The sequence below is a fragment of the Molossus molossus genome, unplaced genomic scaffold (genome assembly GCF_014108415.1).
Source record: "Molossus molossus isolate mMolMol1 unplaced genomic scaffold, mMolMol1.p scaffold_m16_p_1, whole genome shotgun sequence".
Lineage (NCBI taxonomy): Eukaryota > Metazoa > Chordata > Mammalia > Chiroptera > Molossidae > Molossus > Molossus molossus.
Window position 1 is genome coordinate 204489355 of NW_023425344.1, and position 19064 is coordinate 204508418.

The window sequence follows — 19064 nt, forward strand, 5'->3', positions numbered from 1 at the left end:
CTGGATGTTCAGTTTTTATCTAGAAATGTCTACAGTCAGAAACTCTGCCACAAATGTTAAAATTGTCCTCCATTTATTTTATTCTCATCACAGTCTTTTTTAAGTAAAAAATAAAAAAAGCAAGCCCTGGCCAGTTTGGCTAAGCGGTTGGAGCATCAATCAGCCTGCGGACCAGAGAGTCCCGGGTTTGGTTCCCGCTTGGAGCACGTATCAAAAAAAAAAAAAAAAAAAATTTCTTTTGAGTTGGCTTCACTGAACTGCTCAGTAAAATTTGAACAGTTGATGGCTTCTTTGTTTAAAAATTAGTGTTTGAGCCCTGGCCGGGTTGGCTCAGCGGTTAGAGTGCTGGTCCTCAGATTGAAGGGACTCAAGTTCAATTCCTAGTCAAGGGCACATACCTGGGTTTCAGGTTCGATTCCCAGCCCTGCTCGGGGTCATTCAGGAAGCAACCAATCCATGTGTCTCTCTCACACTGATGTTTCTCTCTTTCTCACTCCCTCCCTTCCACTGTCTGTAAAGAATCAATGGGAAAATACCCTTGGGTGAGGATTAACAAAAAAAAATTAGTGTTTGAAATAAACTAGAATTTATTATAGGTAAGTTTATAAATAAAGTATTTTACATTTCTGCGTTTTGAACCTGACTCAGTGATTGATATTTTGAGGAAAACCATAAAGCATCAGTACATACTGGAGAAAGTCCTCAGGGTCAGGAAGGCGCCTTGACGTTGCCAGGCCGTGTGGCTCCTCAGAACCTTGGTTTCCTCCTCTAAGAGAAGAGGATTAGATGAAATAATATCTGAGCTTCCTTCAAGCTCCAACATTTTATAACATTATTAGCAAAGAAACAATCTGCAACTGGAAGAATAAAAAAAGATGATATATTTTAAAAACTCCTTATTTCTCTTATAACTAAAAAACCTTACTTTACATGTCATTTTTACTTATCAACCTCTTCTGCTTATCACCTAGTTTCTGAATTATATGCCAATTTTTTTTTAATGATTTCAGGGTCACTCCTATCGTTCTCTTCTGAAAATAACCAATGTGGCCAAAATAGGGTATATAAATTAAGGGTGTTATAACTTAACTGACTTTTAAAGCCATTAATACTGACCTTTGAGACCTGGCTTTTTCCTTGGTCCCATCAATCACTTCTATACCACCTCCCCCAATACAAAGGGTTAGACAGATGTGGATACAGTTTGTATTACTGGGGGTTGTAATGGTAGGGAGGAGAAAGGGGAAATGAAAAGAGTTTAGTTTTTTTATTTCATAGTGAGTGTAGCTATATTTAATTTAAAGGTGAATAAATGTGTCAACCTATTCCTTCCATATTTAGGTCATACTACTAGATATTACACTGGAACTTCAGAAGCAAATTATGTCTGAATTGGAAATCCTTTATAAGGTAATTTTTTCTTGGTCATTTTTTTTTCTTATAAAGCATGCCTGTGGTATTGATTTGCAGATTTTAACTACTTTTGTCTTATTTTTATTACAGTGTGATTCATCATATATCATAGGATTTTATGGTGCATTTTTTGTAGAAAACAGGATTTCAATATGTACAGAATTCATGGATGGTGAGTTTTCCCTTTTATAGTATTTTAAAAATGATTTTTGTGGGGTAGTGCCTTGTAACCTGGTTTTGATATGAATGTCAAGTAGAGTGAAAAATAATTAATTAAAATATACTAATAATTACCTTTATACTCTAAAGCATCTTAATGTTAGGGGTTTCTGGTATTAAATATTTATAACTGGCCTATAATTTCAAGAATGTGATTTCATTTACTTTTATTGAAAATGTAAGTAGAACAAATTAAATGCTAGTCTAATTGGTGGTTTGATATTTGATTCTTCCATACAATCTGTCTTACTTGCAAAACAGATGTTCTGTTCATTTAGTGTTTCAATAGCCAAAACAGATTTACTAATAAAGAAATCTATTAACCCAATGTTCTATATCCTTTAGGAAGAAAATGGTTAATTGCAAGATAAGAAATTGTTTTTTAACACAGCTGTTGAGCCAAGCAAGATGTGTTCGGTTTTCTTTGGACTCTAGCCCTTTCTCTCCTTTTTTTTTTTGTTAATCCTCACCCAAGGATATTTTTCCATTGATTTTTAGATAGAGTAGAAGGGAGGGAAGGGGAGAGAGAGAGAGAGAGAGAGAGAGAGAGAGAGAGAGAGACAGACATTGATGTGAGAGGGACACATCGATTGGTTACCTCCCATGTGACCCTGACCAGGGCCCAGGATCGAACCCAAAACTCAGGCACATACCCTTGACCAGGAATCGAAACCGTGACCCTCTGATCCTTGGACCAACATTCTAACTGTTGAGCCAAATTGGCCAGGGCTCTTTTTTTTATTTTTTTCATTCATTTCCAGTTTGGTAACTCTTTCTTTATCTGAATATTAGGGCAAAATGCAGATTTCTTGGTACCCTGTCAGTGAAATTATGTCATCATTATTGTTTACCCATTTAAAATCAAAGAAGTCTTTAAATTTTACATATTCACTTTTTGCAGTATCTGGCCCATTCAAATTCAACATTTTAAAATATATTTCATTTTTGGAATTCTCAGTAAATTACTGAAACAATTAGTTCATGCCCTGCAAGACTTTTTAATGAGCCAACATTGATACTTTGATACTATAATAAGGTACGTAATGTGCTCTAAATTATTTATAGTAGATGCTAAGAATTACAGCTCTTTCAACCATAATGAGTAGTAGTGTGATAATTACTATTCAAGGAGACTGACTAGAAAAAGTAGATTCATAGAGTCAGTACATGTTATTATTTTATGACTTTTTTTTTTATCCTCACCCAAGGACATTTTTCCATTTTTTGTTCAGATGGAGTGGGAGGGAGAGAGAGGAAGAGAGAGAGAGAGAAACATCAATGTGAAAGGGACACATCAAGTAGCTGCCTCCTGCATGACCCAACCAGGGCCAGGGACAAACTGCAACCAAGGTACGTGCCCTTAGTGGGAACCAAACCCAGGTCTCTCTAGACCTCAGGTTGACGCTCTAACCGCTGAGCCAAACCAGCCAGGTCATTTTATGACTTTTCATCATTCTTTTTAGAATTCCTCATATTTTCAATTACATTTAAAAATTTCTTTATTGAGATGGTATACTCAAATACCATTAAATTCTCCCTTTTAATGTGTACAAATTCCATGGTTTTTAGTATATTCACAAGGTTATGCAACCATTATTATCATTAATTCCAAAACTTTTTGATCATGCCCAGAAACATACTCCCTACCAATTAGCAGTCACTTCCTATTCTCTCTTCTCTCTAGTCCCTGGCAACCAGTAATCTATTTGTTGTCTCTATGGATTTTCCTATTTTGGACATTTCACACAAATAGACTTATATAATATGTGGCCTTTGTGTCTGGCTTCTTTCACTCAGCACAGCGATATTCAGCCGGCATGCTACAAGAATTTTTAAAACATGCAATACCTGACTATTTAGTCAGGGGCACTGACCTCTTTTCCCTTAGATTGTCAAGTAAAAAAAATGACAGCAGCCAACACAACAGCCAGCCATTGTGAATGTTTTGTCTTGAACCATAAATATATAGGTCATATAATAGAATTGCATCTTATTGGTCATGTTACCTAATATGGTTGCATCTGATTGGTTAATTCTTGGTACCAGAAATTCTTATATACAAGTATAAGCACCTGATTTTTTTTTAAAGTCACTTTGGAGCAAAAAGGGTAGGTAATTACTATTTATCAAAATTAACCTAATTTTTGTCAGAAAGGCAAAAGATATATGGCTTGGTATGCCTCAAAATTTTAGTAATTAGTTTATGTGTAATGTGAGATGAAAAAGGTTGAAAATCTCTGACTTAGCATAATGTTCTCAAGGTTCATTTGTGTTGTATCGTGTGTTAGTACAGTCGTGTGCTACATAACATTTTAGACAATGTCGGACCACAGAAACAACAGTGGTCCCATAAGATTATAATGGAGCTGAGTTTCCTGTAAGAAATGGAAAGATATATAGTTCAAAAGGAATTATATTTTCTTCTGGCAGGAGCAATATCTGTGGGGCTTGGCAATAGATTCCCTCTCACTCACAGCACCTCGATTTTGAGTTCACAGATTACATTCCAGTCAGTCAGCTACTGACCTGCTTCACCACACAGGAGCTTGCATCCCAGCCCTCCATATTCAAAGGGTGTTATAGCCCTCCCAGATCAAGCTTGACAGTCTTCAGAGTAATTTACTATAAATTCAGGACATCTCTAATACTGTGCACAATGAAAAAATTAATTAACTAAAGAGATAAAAATTTTAAAAATAAATAAAATCTCTAAAAATAATAATAATTTACTGTGAAGTCTTTGTTTGAGGACCTAAGATCCTGTACAAGGTCCACGGGAGCTACCCTAACAGGTATGAAGTGCCACCGCCACTTTGGTAGAAGCTCTCTGTGCTCGAGTGGAGCCAGCCTGTCCCTGTCCTTTGGAAATATTTTCAGGTTATAATGATGTAAAGCATAGATATGTTTTATTTCTTCCATCAATTCAATGTCAGACAGAGTCCTTTGTGCCAGATAGGATCAATGGAACCAAAAACAAGTTTACAAAATCAAAATACTGAGTTCTCACTTCTACACCCTCTCCATGTTAAACCCACTATTTTAATGAATACAAGTTCCGTAATCTGACCGCTGCTCTAACATGCAATAGCCAGAACTACATTGCGGTAACAAGCCTCTATATTCCTTTATCTCTCTATCTTGATTTCTTTTTTTTTTAATCCTCACCCGAGGATATTTTTCCATTTATCTTCAGATAGAGTAGGAGGGAGGAAGAGAGAGACAGAGAGAAACATTGATGCAAGAGAGACACATTGATTGGCTGCCTCCCAAACAACCCCAACCAGGGCCAGTACCGAACCACAACCAAGGTACATGCCCCTGACCAGAATCGAACCTGTGATTCTGGTCCTCAGGCCAATGCTGTAACCACTGAGCCAAAGCAGCCAGGGTTCTATTCTGTCTTGATTTCTTATTCCTACTCTTCCTCTGGAAGGATCACTTTCACTTCCTCCCTACAGATCACTATTACAGTGATCCACGCCTTACCCAGTCAGTTTCTCGGTATTTCCAATCAATCTAGTCTACATCTCTATGCATGGAGCAGCATTGACAGCTTTGATGTTCTATTTCTGACCCTGTGGAAGGAACGGGGAGGGCTTGTGGGACAGTGTTTATAAAGTCTACAGTAGTGCACAGCAGTGTCCTGGGCCTTCATGTTCACTCACCACTCACTCACTGACTCACCCAGAGCAATTTCCAGTTCTACAAACTCCGTTTATAATAAGTACCCTGTACAGGTGTGCCACTTTTTATCTTTTATACCTTACTTTTACTGAACCTTTTCTATGTTTAGATATACAATTATTTTTCATTGTGTTACAGTTGCCTACAGTATTCAGCACAGTAACATACACAGTATAGGTTTGTAACCTAGGAGCAATAGACTGTTCCATATAGCCTAGGTGTGTACTGAGCTATATTATCTAGATTTGTATAAGTGTACTCTGTGATGTTCACACAAGGATAAAATCGCTTAACCATGCATTTCTCAGAATGTACCCCGTCATTAAGCAACGCATGACTGCACTTCATTCCTTTTTATGACTGAAATTTTGTTTACTCATTCATTTGTTGATGAGCGTTTGAATGTTTCCACTTTTTGGCCAAATTATATCTTTTGCTGATCAGACAAAAAAAAAAAAAAAGGTATAATTTTGATTTATTCACACCGGACAGCTATTGTCACTTTTTAATTTGACAATCTAAGGGAAAAGAGGTCAGTACCCCTGACTAAATAGTTTATTCTCACCCAAGGATATTTTTCCATTGACTTTTAGAGAGAGTGGAAGAGAGGGAGGGGGAGAGAGAGAAACATTGATGTGAGAGAGACATATCAACTGATTGCCTCCTGCATGACCCCGACCAGGGCCGAGGATCAAACCGCAACGGAGATGCCCTTGACCAGAATCAAACCCGCAACTCTATGCTCTAACCGCTGAGCCAAACCAGCCAGGGCAAGAATTTTTAAAACATGTAATACTTGACTATTTAGTCAGGGGTACTGACTTCTTTATAATAGCGTCAAAAATATATATATTTAGCCCTGATCAATGTGGGTCAGTGGTTAGAGCATTGGTCCTTGCACCAAAGGACCTAGGGTTCAATGATTCCCAGTCAAGGGCACGTACCTAGGTTGCAGGATCCCTGAAACCTCACTCGCTCCCTCCCACTCTCTCTAAAAATCAATGGAAAATATCCTCTGGTGAGGATTAAACAACAATAACAAAAATAGAAGTGGTGAGAACAGACATCCTTCCTTTACTCCTTATCTTAGAAGGAAAATTTTCACTCTTTTACCACTATGTGTGATGTGGGTTTTTGGTAGATGTTCGTTATCAGGCTATGGAAGTCCCCTTCTCTTCCATCTTTGTTGAGTATTTTTATCATGAAAGGATGTTAGATTTTGTCAAATGCTTTTTCTGTGACTATTGAAATTAACATGTGTTTTTTGTCCTCTATTCTCTAATTGTTATATATTAATTGATTTTTGCACGTTGAACCAATCTTGCATTCCTGGGATAATTTTACTTGGTCATGATGTATAATCCTTTTTATATGTTGCTAGATTCAGTGTGCTAGTATATTTTTGAGGACTTTTACATCTGTATTGTGATTTTCTTTTCTTGTAATATCATTGTCTGGTCTTGGTATCAAGATAATACTGTCTTCAAAGAATGACTTGGAAAATGTTCCCTTGTCCTCTGTTTTTTGGAAGAGTTTGTGAATGATTGATATTAATTCTTTAAACATTTGGTAGAATTCACCAGTGAAACCACCTGGGTTTTGGGGGGGGGGTTTTTGTGTGAGTAGTTTTTGTGGTCAAGTGGCATCTGTTGCCTATTATCAGGAGACGTCCAAACACTGGATTGAATAATACATTACTCACATTAAAAAGAGTAATGGCCGGTTTGGTTCAGCGGTTAGAGCGTCGGCCCACGGACTGGAGAGTCCCGGGTTTGGTTCCTGCCAAGGGCACGTACCTTGGTTGCAGTTTGTTCCCAGCCCCGGCTGGGTTCGTGTGGGTGGCAGCCACTCGATGTGTCTCTCTCATATCGATGTTTCTCTCTCTCTCTCTTCTTCCCTCTCTCCCTCCCACTCTATCTGAAGATAAATGCAAAACTCTCCTCGAGTGAGGATAAAAAAAGAGAGAGAGAAAGATCAGCTTTAGTAGTATCAGTTTATGGCCAGCAGCAGGTCCCCTGGATAGCCTATGCAGAGCATTGGGCCTGTACACACCCCGCTTGTGCTGCAGTTAAAAAACGACACTCCCATCCTGGCCAGTATGGCTCAGTGGATCGAGCATTGTCCCATGGACTGAGAGGTCCCAGTTCAATTCCAGGTCAGGGCACATGCCCAGGTTGTGGGCTCAATCCCCAGTGGGGGTGTGTGCAGGAGGCAGCCCATCAATGTTTCTATCTATCTCCCTTTCCATTTCTCTAAAAAAAAAAAAAGTCAATGAAAACATATTAAATGCCCACCACACTCCTGTGGAGTCAGAAATGCTTCAAGCTGGGGATGTGCCTGAGGATCATTAACATACACACTTAAGGAGAACAAAGGAGTACATATTGAGTCTGAAACAGGGAAAGATATTCCCAAACAGGGAGATAAGCCCAGCACAGGCTACGTGGGCTCTTCTTTTTGATAAGCAAGTATTCCAGGCCCAAAGCTCATTCTTGTGTGGCCTAGTGAGGTTTGGATCAGCAGTTAGAGTGTTGGCCCTAGGATGGAAGGGTCTCGGGTTCAATTCCTGGTCAAGGGCACACCTGGTTCCATTACTAGCCCCAGTCAAGGTCATGTGGGAGGCAACCAATTGAAGTTTCTCTCTGGCGCAAGCGCTCTCCCCCTTCCTCCCTCTTTTCCACTCTGTCTTAAAAAATCAATGGAAAAATATCCTCAGGTGAGGATTAATAACAACAATAAAAAAACAATAATTCCTCATTGCCTCCTACCTCTAACCCCTGGCAACCACCATTCTACTTTCTGTCTTTATGAATTATACTACTGTCAGTACCTCATTTAAGTGGAATCATATAGAATTTGTATTTTGGGGATTGCCTTATTTCACTTTGTATTATGTCCTCATGGCTCATTTATGTGGCATGTGTCAGAATTTACTCTTTTTAAGGCTGAATATTTGTGAGTACTTTTTTGAATTCCAATCAGTCTCTTTATAATTAGTAGTTATAAGTTTATTCAGAATTTCTGTTTCTTCTTGAGTCACTTTTGGTAGTTGGTGACTTTATGGAAATGTGTCTACTTTATCTAGATTGTTTGTTGGTATACAGTTGTTTCTAGTACTTATTTATTTATTTATTTTTCTTACAGATGTCTCTCCTTTTTTACCCCATTGACACCTTCCTGCCCATCCCCCCACCCCATCCCTGACTTTGTTGTCCACGTCCATGTTATGCGTACATGCATGTAAGTTCTGTGGTTTATCTCTTCCCTCCCCCACCACCCCCTCATCTGAGGGTTGTCAGTCTGTACCCTACTTCCACATCTCTGGGTCTACTCTATTCCTCAGGCTGTTATGATCATTATATTCCACAAATAAGTGAGATCATGTGGTATTTGTCTTTTTCTGCGTGGCTCATTTCGCTGAGGATAATACTTTCCAGGTCCCTCCATGTCGTCTCAAAGGATAAGAGATCTTTCTTTCTTACAGCTGCATAGTACTCCATTGTGTACATGTACCACGGCTTTTTTTCCATTCGTCTACTGATGGACACTTGGGCTGTTTCCAGATCTTAGCTATTGTGAATAGTGCTGCTATGAACATGGGGGTACATATATTCTTCCTGATTGGTGTTTCAGGCTTCTTAGAGTATATTCCTAGAAGTGGGATCATTGGGTAAAATGGAAGTTCAATTTTTAATTTTTTGAGGTAACACCATAGTGTTTTCCATAGTGGCTGCACCAGTCTGCATTCCCACCAGCAGTGTACTAGAGTCCCCTTTTCTCCACACCCTCGCCAACACTTGTTGTTTGATGATTTGTTGATGGCGGCCATTCTGATAGGTGTGAGGGGATACCTCATTGTTGGTTTAATTAGCATCTCTCTGTTGATTAGTGATGTTGAGCATTTCTTCATATGTCTCTTGGCCATTTGTATGTCCTGTTTGGTGAGGTGTCTATTCAGCTCCTCTGCCCATTTTTTAATTGGGTTCTTTGTCTTCCGTTTGTTGAGTTGTATGAGTACTCTATATATAATTTTGGAAATTAACCCCTTATCTGATGTATCATTGGCAATGATCCTCTCCCATACAGTGGGTTGCCTTTCCATTTGATGGTTTTTTTCTTTTGCTGTGCAGTAGCTTTTTAGTTGGATGTAGTCCCATGTGTTCATTTTTTCCTTTGTTTCTGTTGCCTTAGGTGATGTATCAGTGAAAATTCTGCTGCGTGCGATGTCTGAAATTTTGTTGCCTACATTTTCTTCTAGAATTTTTATGGATTCACAGGTCACATTTAAGTATTTTATCCATTTTGAGTTTGTTTTTGTGTATAGTGTAAGTTGATGGCCTAGTTTCATTTTTTTTGCATGTAGCTGTCCAATTTTCCCAACACCATTTATTAAAGAGGCTGTCTTTACTCCATTGTATGCTCTTGTCTCCTTTGTCAAATATTAATTGAACATAGTGTCTTGGGTCCATTTCTGGGTTCTCTATTCTGTCCACTGGTCTACATGCCTGTTCTTGGGCCAGTACCAGGCTGTTTTGATTACAGTAGCTTTGTAGTATAACCTGATATCTGGTATTGTGATCCCACCTACTTTGTCCTTCTTTTTCAAGATTGCTGTGGCTATTCGGGGTCTTTTTGGTTCCATATGAACTTTTGAAGTATTTGTTCTAGTTCTGTGAAATATGTCCTTGGTATTTTGATGTTGCATTGAATCTATAGATTGTTTTGGGTAATATGGACATTTTAATGATGTTAATTCTTCCAATCCATGAACAAGGTATGTGCTTCCACTTTTTTATATCTTCCTCTATTTCTTTTTTCAATTTCCTGTAGTTTTCTGAAAATAGGTTCTTTACTTCTTTGGTTAAGTCTATTCCTAGGTATCTTAATTTTTTTTGCCGCGATGGTAATTGGCATTGTTTTTTCAGTTTCTCTATTTGTGAGTTCATCATTGGTGTGTAAGAATGCTGTCGATTTCTTGACGTTAATTTTGTATACTGCTACTTTGCCAAATTTATTTATTAAGTCTAGTAGATTTTTGATGGAGTCTTTAGGATTTTCTATGTATAATATCATGCCATCTGCAACTAATGACAGTTTCACTTCCTCCTTTCCAATTTGGATTTCTTTTATTTTTTCTTCATGTCTGATTGCTATGGCTAAGACTTCCAGTACTATGTTAAATAAGAGTGTCGAAAGTGGGCATCCCTGTCTTGTTCCTGTTCTTAAGGGAAATGCTTTTAGTTTCTGCCCACTGAGTATGATGTTGGCTGTAGGTCTTTCATATATGGTCTTTATTATGTCGAGATATGATCCCTCTATTCCCAGATTGCTGAGCGTTTTGATCAGAAATGGATGCTGGATTTTGTTGAATGCTTTTTCAGCATCTAATGATATGATCATGTGGTTTTTATTCTTTATTCTATTCGTGTGGTGTATCACATTTATTGATTTGCAAATATTCTACCAGCCTTGCATCCCTGGAATGAATCCCACTTGGTCATGGTGAATAATGTTTTTTATGTATTGCTGGATTCGCTTTGCTAGTATTTTGTTCAGGATTTTGGCCTCTATGTTCATCAAGGATATTGGCATTAGTTTTCTTTTTTTGTGGTGTCTTTTTCTGGTTTTGGAATTAGAATTATGCTGGCCTCATAAAAGGAGTATGGAAGTCTTCCTTTTTCTTGAATTTTTTGAAATAGTATGAGGAGAATGGATGTTAGTTCTTTTTTGAATGTTCAGTAAAACTCCCCTGTGAAGCCATCTGGGCCTTGGCCTTTGTTTGCTGGGAGAGTCTTGATTATATTTTCAATTTCCTTAGTTGTTATTGGTCTGTTTAAGTTTTCTATCTCTTCCCGGTCCAGTTTTGGGAGACTGTGTGTTTCTAGAAATTTGTCCATTTCTCTTAGATTGTCGAATTTGTTGCCATATAATTGTGCATAGTAGTTGTTAACAATCTTTTGTATTTCTGTGGTGTCAGTTGTTACTTCTCTTCTTTCATATCTGATTTTGTTTATTTGGGTTCTCTGTCTTTGTTTCTTGGTGAATCTAACTAAGGGTCCATCAATCTTGTTTATCTTTTCAAAAAACTAGCTCTTTGTTACATTCATCCTTTGAATTTTTTTTTTTTTTGGTCGCTATGTTATTTATTTCTGCTCTGATCTTTACTATTTCCTTCCTTGTACTTGCTTTGGGGTTTTCTTTTTGTTTACTTTCTAGTTCTTTAAGTTGTGAGGTTAGATAGTCTATTAGAAATTTTTCTTGTTTCTTGAGGTAGGCCTGTAGTACTATGAACTTCCCTCCCAGAACTGCTTTCGCTGCATCCCATAGATATTGTGCTATTGTGTGTTCATTTGCATTGGTTTCCAGGAAGTTTTTAATTTCTTCCTTGACCTCCTCGGTAACCCATTCATTGTTTAATAACATGCTGTTTAGCCTCCATGTGTTCAAATGTCTTTGCATGTTCTTGTTGCAGTTGATTTCTAGTTTCATGTCATTGTGATCTGAGAAGATGCTTGATATGATTCCAGTCTTCTTGAACTTGTAGAGATTTAGTTTGTGTCCTAACATGTGGTCTGTCTTTGAGAATGTCCCATGTGCCCTTGAGAAGAATGTGAATTCTGTAGTTTTGGTGCAATTCTCTGTAGATATCTTTTAAATCCATTTGGTCTAGTGCTTCATTTAGTCTCTGTTTCCTTGCTAAGTTTTTGTCTAGAGTATCTATCCAGTGATGTCAGCGGGGTGTTGAAGTCCCCTGCTATCATTGCATTGCTGTTGATTTCTCCTTTGAAGTCCTCCAGAAGATTTTTAATATATTTTGGTGCTCCTATATTGGGTGCATATATGTTTATCTAGGTTATATCCTCCTGGTGGATAGATCCTTTCAATATTATGTAGTGGCCTTCTTTGTCTCTAGTTATGGCCTTCATTTTGAAATCTATTTTATCAGATATGAGAATTGCTACCCCAGCTTTTTTTTCCTTTCCATTTGTTTGGAAAATTTTTTTTCATCTCTTCACTTTCAACCTATGAGTCTTGTGTTGTGAGGTGGGTCTCTTGTAAACAACATATAGATGAGTCATGCTTTCTTATTCAGTCAGCTACTCTGTGTCTTTTTATCAGAACATTCAATCCATTTACATTTAGGGTGATTATTGATATGTACTTATTTATTGCCATTTTTGTTTAGTGTGGTTATATATTTTTTTCTATTTCTTCTAATTACAGCAGTCCTTTCAACATTTCTTGCAGTGCTGGTTTGGTGCTAATGTATTCCCTTAGCCTTTTTTTGTCTGGGAAGCTCTTTATTTGACCTTCTATTTTGAATGATAGCCTTGCTGGGTAGAGTAGTCTTGGATTTAGATCTTTGTTTTTCATGACCTTGATTACTTCGTGCCATTCCCTTCTGGCCTGTAATGTTTCTGTTGAGAAGTCAGCTGAGAGTCTTATGGGAGTTACTTTGTAGGTAACCTGTTGCTTATCTCTTGCTGCTTTTAGGATTCTCTCTTTGTCTTTAATTTTTGGCATTTTAATTACTATGTGTCTTGGTGTGGGCCTGTTTCAGTTCTTCTTACTTGGGGCTCTCTGTGCTTCTTGAACTTGAATGCCTTCTTACTTCACCAAATTAGGGAAGTTTTCTTCAAATATATTCTCTAACCCTTGCTCATTTTCTTCTTCATCGGGGACTTCTATGATGCGAATATTATTACGTTTCCAGTTGTCCCACAGTTCTCTTAAGCCATCTTCCTGTTTTTTAATTGTTTTTTTTGTTTGTTTTTTTGATTGGTTGATTATTCCTACCCTGTCTTCTAATTCACTGATCTGGTCCTCAGCTTCCTCTACTCTGCTGTTTAGACCTTCCAATGTGTTCTTTATTTCTGATATGTCATTCTGTATTTCTTCTTGGTGGTTTTTAATTTCCAGTTGGTTTATTTTAACATTTCTATGTCTTTACTCATGGTATTGATGTCCTCACCCATGCTGTTGAGCTTCCTCAAGATCATGGCGCTGAATTCTAGCTCTGTTAACTTGCTTAAATGGTCCTCATTTATCTCATCTTTGGTACAGGTCTCTTATTCTTTCATTTGGCATTTGTTTCTTTGTTTCACCATTTTGGCTATCACAGTGGGCATTGGAGCCTGCCAAATTTTCCCTGTGGATGTTGGTGTTCTGCTGTTTGTGGCTCCCTCTCCTGGGTTTGGATGAGCGAGAGAGAACCCACGTTAAATACCACTGTCAGTCTTACTTTCCTGGTTGGAGTTGTTAGCCCAGGAATGGTTCAGTTATCCTCTAGCTTTTTGCCTGGAGGTTATCAGTAGTGGTTACTTGAAGAGCCTTGTGTCCTCAGTTGAATGAAAAACTCCCTCAGGTGCTCAGTGTAAGGAGATTTCCCACAGCAGCAGACAGATGCTGATTGTTAATGAACCTCAATTTGCATTTCAATGGCCCACTGGGTGGGGTTAATCTCCAAGGGAGAGGCCACTGCCTCTCCCCAGAGCCCTTTGAAGGAGTAAGATGGCCACCATCCTGTGTGGCTGCAACTCAGCAAAAGCTCTGAACGCCCTCTAAATGCTGAATGTCCCCATACAGTTCCTGTCCAGTCCGCCCTCCCTCTGACGGAACCCAAGGTGAAAGTCTGTGGCTGGTTTAGCGTTTGTCCCAGCTCTGCGCTGTATAGCCACTTGGGAGTGTAACCCCCAGGGCACTGCTCACAGCTAAGATTGCTGCTGTTCGTGGGCTCCCAGCCCCCCTCTCGCACCTCCACAATCCTACCAGGATTGAGTCAGTGTCCCTGGTTATATGGTCCTCGAAGCTGGTTTCCAGTTTCTTTTTCCTGATTATTTGTCTGTATTTTAGTTGTAATTCCAGTTTGGTCCTGGGAGATGGTCTGTGTAGCTTCCATTCATTCCACCCCCATTTTCTAGATCCTCTAGTACTTTCTTATAATCATTTCTATTTCTGTAAAGTCAGTATTAATATTCCCTCTTTCATTCTAGATTTTAGTAAATTCAGTCTTCTCTCTTTTATTTTATGTCAGTGTAGCCAAAAGTTGGTCAGTTTCTTTGCTTTTTGGTTTCTTCAATTTTCTATTCTTAGCCATTTACCTCTGCTCTCATATATATTAATTCTACTAGCATTGGTAAGATATTGATTTGAGATCTTTCCTATTCTTTAATGTTTGCAGCTATACATTTCCCTCTAAGCACTGCTTTATCTATATCCTAAAAGTTTTGATGTGTTGTGTTTTCATTTTCTTTTTAAAATTTTTTTTAAACTTATCTTTATTGTTGAATATATTATAGATGTTTCTCCTTTATCCCCTAGTGATCCCCTCCTCCCCACTCCTGCCCCCCTTCTGCCTTTCCCCACACTGTTGTCTGTGTCCATTGGTTATGGATATATACATATAAGTTCTTTGGTTTATTTCTTTCCACCCTCCCCCACCCCTCTTCCCTTTGAGGTTTGTCAGTCTAACAATCAATTTGTACTTCTTAATCCTTTCTCCTTTTTCACCCATTCCCCCAACCCCCTCCCATCTGGCAACCAACAAATTGTTCTCTGTATCTATGAGAATGTTTCTGTTCTGCTTGTTCATTTTGTTTGTAGATTCAGTTGTCGATAGATAATGTATTTATTGCCATTGAGTTTGTTCATATTTTTTATCTTCTTTTTCTTCAATAAGACTCTTCAAAATTTCATACAATGATGGTTTGGTGGTGATGAACTCCTTTAGCTTTTTCTTGTCTGGGAAACTCTTCATGTGGCCATCAATTCTAAATGATAGCTTTGTAGAATAGAGTAATCTTGGTTGTATGTTCTTGCTTTTTATCACTCTGAATATTTCTTGCCACTCCCTTCTGGCCTGCAAAGTTTCTTTTGAGAAATCAGCTGACAGTCTTCTGGGAACTCCATTGTAGGTAACTAACTGCTTTTCTCTTGCTGCTTTTAAGATTCTCTCTTTGTCTTGAACCTTTTGCATTTTATATTATGATGTGTCTTGGTGTGAGCTTCTTGGGGTTCATCTTGTTTGGGACTCTCCATGCTTCCTGGACTTGTATGTCTGTTTTCTTCACCAAGTTAGGGAAGTTTTCTGTCATTATTGTTTCAAATAGGTTTACAATTTCTTGTTCTCTCTCTTCTCCTTCTGATACCCCCAAGATGCGAATGTTGGAATGCTTGAAGTTGTCCCAAAAGCTCCTTACACTATCCTCATTTTTTTGGATTCTTTTTTCTTTCTGCTGTTCTGATTGGATGTTTTTTGCTTCCTTATATTCCAAATCAATGGTTTGTTTCTTGGCTTTACCTACTCTACTATTGAATCTTTGTACATTATTCTTTATTTCAGTTAGTGCCTCCTTCATTTCTGACTGGTCCTATTTTATGCTCTTGAGGCCCTCACTAAGTTCATCGAAATTCTCACTAAGTTCATTGAGCATCCTTACAAGCAGTGTTTTGAACTCTGCATCTGTTAAGTTGCTTATCTCCATTTTGCTTAATTCTTTTCCTGGAGTTTTGTTCTGTTCTTTCATTTGGGACATGTTTCTTTTTCTCCTTGTTTTGGCTGCCTACCTGTGTTTGTATCTATGTATTAGGTAGAGTTGCTGTGTCTCCTGGGCTTCCTAGGGTGGCCTATTGTAGTAGGTGTCCTTTAGGTCCAGTGGCACAGCCTCCCTGATCTTCCAGCTGGGCCCTTGAGGTACACCCTTCGTGTGGACTTTACACACTTTTGTGATAATTGAGTCTTGATTGCAGTCTTGATGTAGCTTCTTTAATTTCATTGTTGTAGGACTTCCATTCAGCTCTGTTTCAGGCGGTTTTCCATGATGATTGTTCTGTAGTTTAGTTGTAACTTTGATGTGGTTGTGGGAGGACACGATACCTCATTTACCTATGCCACCATCTTGACCGGAAATCTCATTTTCATTTATCTCAAAGTATTTTCTAATTCCCTACAAAGGAAATCCCTTGTCATTTCTTCTTTGACCCATTTTTATTTAAGAGTGTATCATTTTCCCTATTGAATGTCCTTCTCTTGTTGATTTATATTATTCTTTTCAGGTCAGAGAACAAACTTAGTATGATTTTAGTCCGTTTAAATTTATTGAGATTAAAAAGGGGGACATCTGTAATATTTTCAACAGTAAAAACAACAAGAACAACAAAGAAAAGCATAAATAAATTTATTGAGATTTAATTTATGCCCTCATATTTTCCATACGCACCTGAGAAGAATGTATTCTGCTGTTGTTGGGTACAGTACTTTTTAGATGTCTATTAGGTGTAGTTGATTTATGGTGTTGTTTAAATATTTGCTTTCCTTATTAATCTTTGATAGCTGTTCTATCCATTTTTGAAATGGGGTTTTTTTCTAATAAATTTTTTTCTAATAAATTTTTTATTTCTTGATTTTGAGAGAGAGACATTGATTTGTTTTCCCACTTACTTATGCATTCATTGGTTGCTTCTTATATGTGCCCTCACCAGAGATCAAACCTGCAACCTTGGCATATGGGGACGATGATCTAACCAACTGAGCTATCTGTCCAGAGCCAGTTCTAATATTTTTTTTTTTATTAATTTATTTTTGTTACAGATGTTTCTCCTTTTTCCCTGCAGACACCCTCCTTCTCCCTATCCTGCTCCTGCCACGCAATGTTGTCTATGTCCACTGGTTATTCATACATACATATAAGTTCTTTGGTTTAGCTCCTCCTTCCCCCCGCCCCTCTCAGTTCTAATATTTTTTATTGTCTATTTCTCCCATCAGTTGTGTCAGTTAATGCTTCATATATTTTTGCCTTCTGTTGCTTATAATATTTATTCTTTTAAAGAATTGACTCTTTTATTATTATAAAATGTGTTTTTTCCCCCTCTGGTCAAAATATTTATCTAAGAGTTTATTTTGTTTCATACTAGTATATTCATTCCAGCTCCCTGATAATTACTGTTTGCTTATTAAATCTGTTTTCATTGTTTACCTTCAACCTATTTGGGTTTTTGAAGTGCATCTTTTATAGACAGCAAATATTTGGTTTTTTTGTTTGTTTTGTTTTTGGTACGGGCCCTAGTGGGAACCGAACCCGGTACTCTCTGGTCTGCAGGCCAACGCTCCAACCGCTGAGCCAATCCAGCCAGGGCTAGACAGCAAATATTTGGATAATTTTTTTATTTATTGTGTTAACCTCTCATTTAATTAGTGTTTAATTTAAAATTAGAAGCTTTTTTTATAAGCCTTCTTCTTTTATGGTCCTCTACTCCTCCATACTACCTCCTTTTACATTTAATAGATGTTTTCTAATGTATCATTTACATTCTCTTGTGTTTTCTTAGACCATAGTTTTTGAGTTATACTTTTGGTTTCTCTAGAGATTGTAATTAACAACTTAATTTGTAACAATATATTGCAGATTAATACCAACTTCCTTTCAATATTGTACAAAAATGTTGCTTTTGTATAACTCCATTTCTTCCCCATCTTTGAACAGTCTTAATGCATGCGCATGTCCAAGAATATGATAGGGGTTTTCAAAGCCTCTATGGACATCTTGTTCCCCAGCTTTTCCCTTTAATGTTTTTGGTTAGCTTGTTGTTTACCTCAGCTGTTATCCACCACCTCAGTCAGTTACAAAATTAATCAATTGCTTCTCATTGTTTTCAACAAATGCCCCCAAGGAAAAGGTTTTTTGTACTAGGCAAGCTCCAAGTCAGGTGGAATAAAGACAATTGCAAGTGGTGTCTTCCAGGGGAGTGATGTGACATGCCTTCTCATTAAGTCAAAACTAAATTCTCTAAGAAACACCCAGATGCATCTCAGAATATATGCACTTGTAATTGGATTACTATCATGGGAATACATTGTTTTCTGAAAAACCCATGTTGCCGAGAAAGAAAGAGCCGACACTAAGAGAACTTCTGAAATTTTTGCGAATGGGTCCAGATTTCAGTTTTATTAGAATTAATAATGATTATGATCATTTTAGGGAAAATGTTGCAATGGGTATGATAGTAATGTTGCTTCTTGTTCATTTGCTACATTTGTGTTTATCCTACATGTGAGACACTACTTTCTATTTTAGTCCCTGTATGAGGATCAGCACAGACCTTGCCCCTGAGTCTTTTTGGCCTAGTTACATGAAGATGATAGCCCTAATTCATCAACAGAAACATGTAGCTGTTCGGCAGCTAAGACTGGGTTTTTGCTAATCCGTTAGCACTCTTCCTCCTCATTTCAGTGGTAGTGGCATTCAATGAAATGATGGGTAGAATGACCTGAGGCCAGGGAACACTGGGAAATGACAGGTCACAGGTAGCAAATCAGTGACCTTGGAACCATGAGCAAACAGTTCAGACCAACTGTGCCACAGATAAGTGAGTTTCTAAATGCCTAGAATACCAACATCTCAGCTAAGATGAAACTATTTCTCTGAGTATATGTTGTAATAATATCACATTGTAGTGAGACTTTTTAAACTGTAAAAAGTTTATATGTGTTTCTTAAGCTATGGGATGTTATAGGAAACATTTTAGACCTTTGCAGGTCTGGGAGTTCAGAGGCTCAGATCGTTCATGAGCTCTGCCTTCAACTGACTCATGGTCATGAATAGAAGACTCACTTCTCTGGGACTCAGTTTCCCTCTCCCACCTGTCAAATAAAGTCATTGCACTGATCTTTAATGTCCCTCCAGCACTAATGTCTGCTAATTTGATGAGTCTAAAAATTGCCTTTTGGGAATAGGATAGAAATTACAGTA

General features: G+C 37.9%; 1 protein-coding gene across 10 annotated transcripts in view; it reads left to right on the forward strand.

Moving 5' to 3' along the window:
* Window positions 1-19064, forward strand: part of MAP2K5 (mitogen-activated protein kinase kinase 5) — a 266821-nt gene that overhangs the window by 88521 nt on the left and 159236 nt on the right. For all 10 annotated transcript variants that reach the window (XR_004960015.1, XR_004960014.1, XR_004960022.1 and 7 more), the window contains exons 10-11: window positions 1342-1410; window positions 1504-1585. Coding sequence is in view for 6 of the 10 variants with exons in the window: in XM_036265405.1 (XP_036121298.1) it covers window positions 1342-1410; window positions 1504-1585 (151 nt within the window). In the remaining 4 variants the exon portion in view is untranslated. The remainder of the gene's footprint in view (window positions 1-1341; window positions 1411-1503; window positions 1586-19064) is intronic.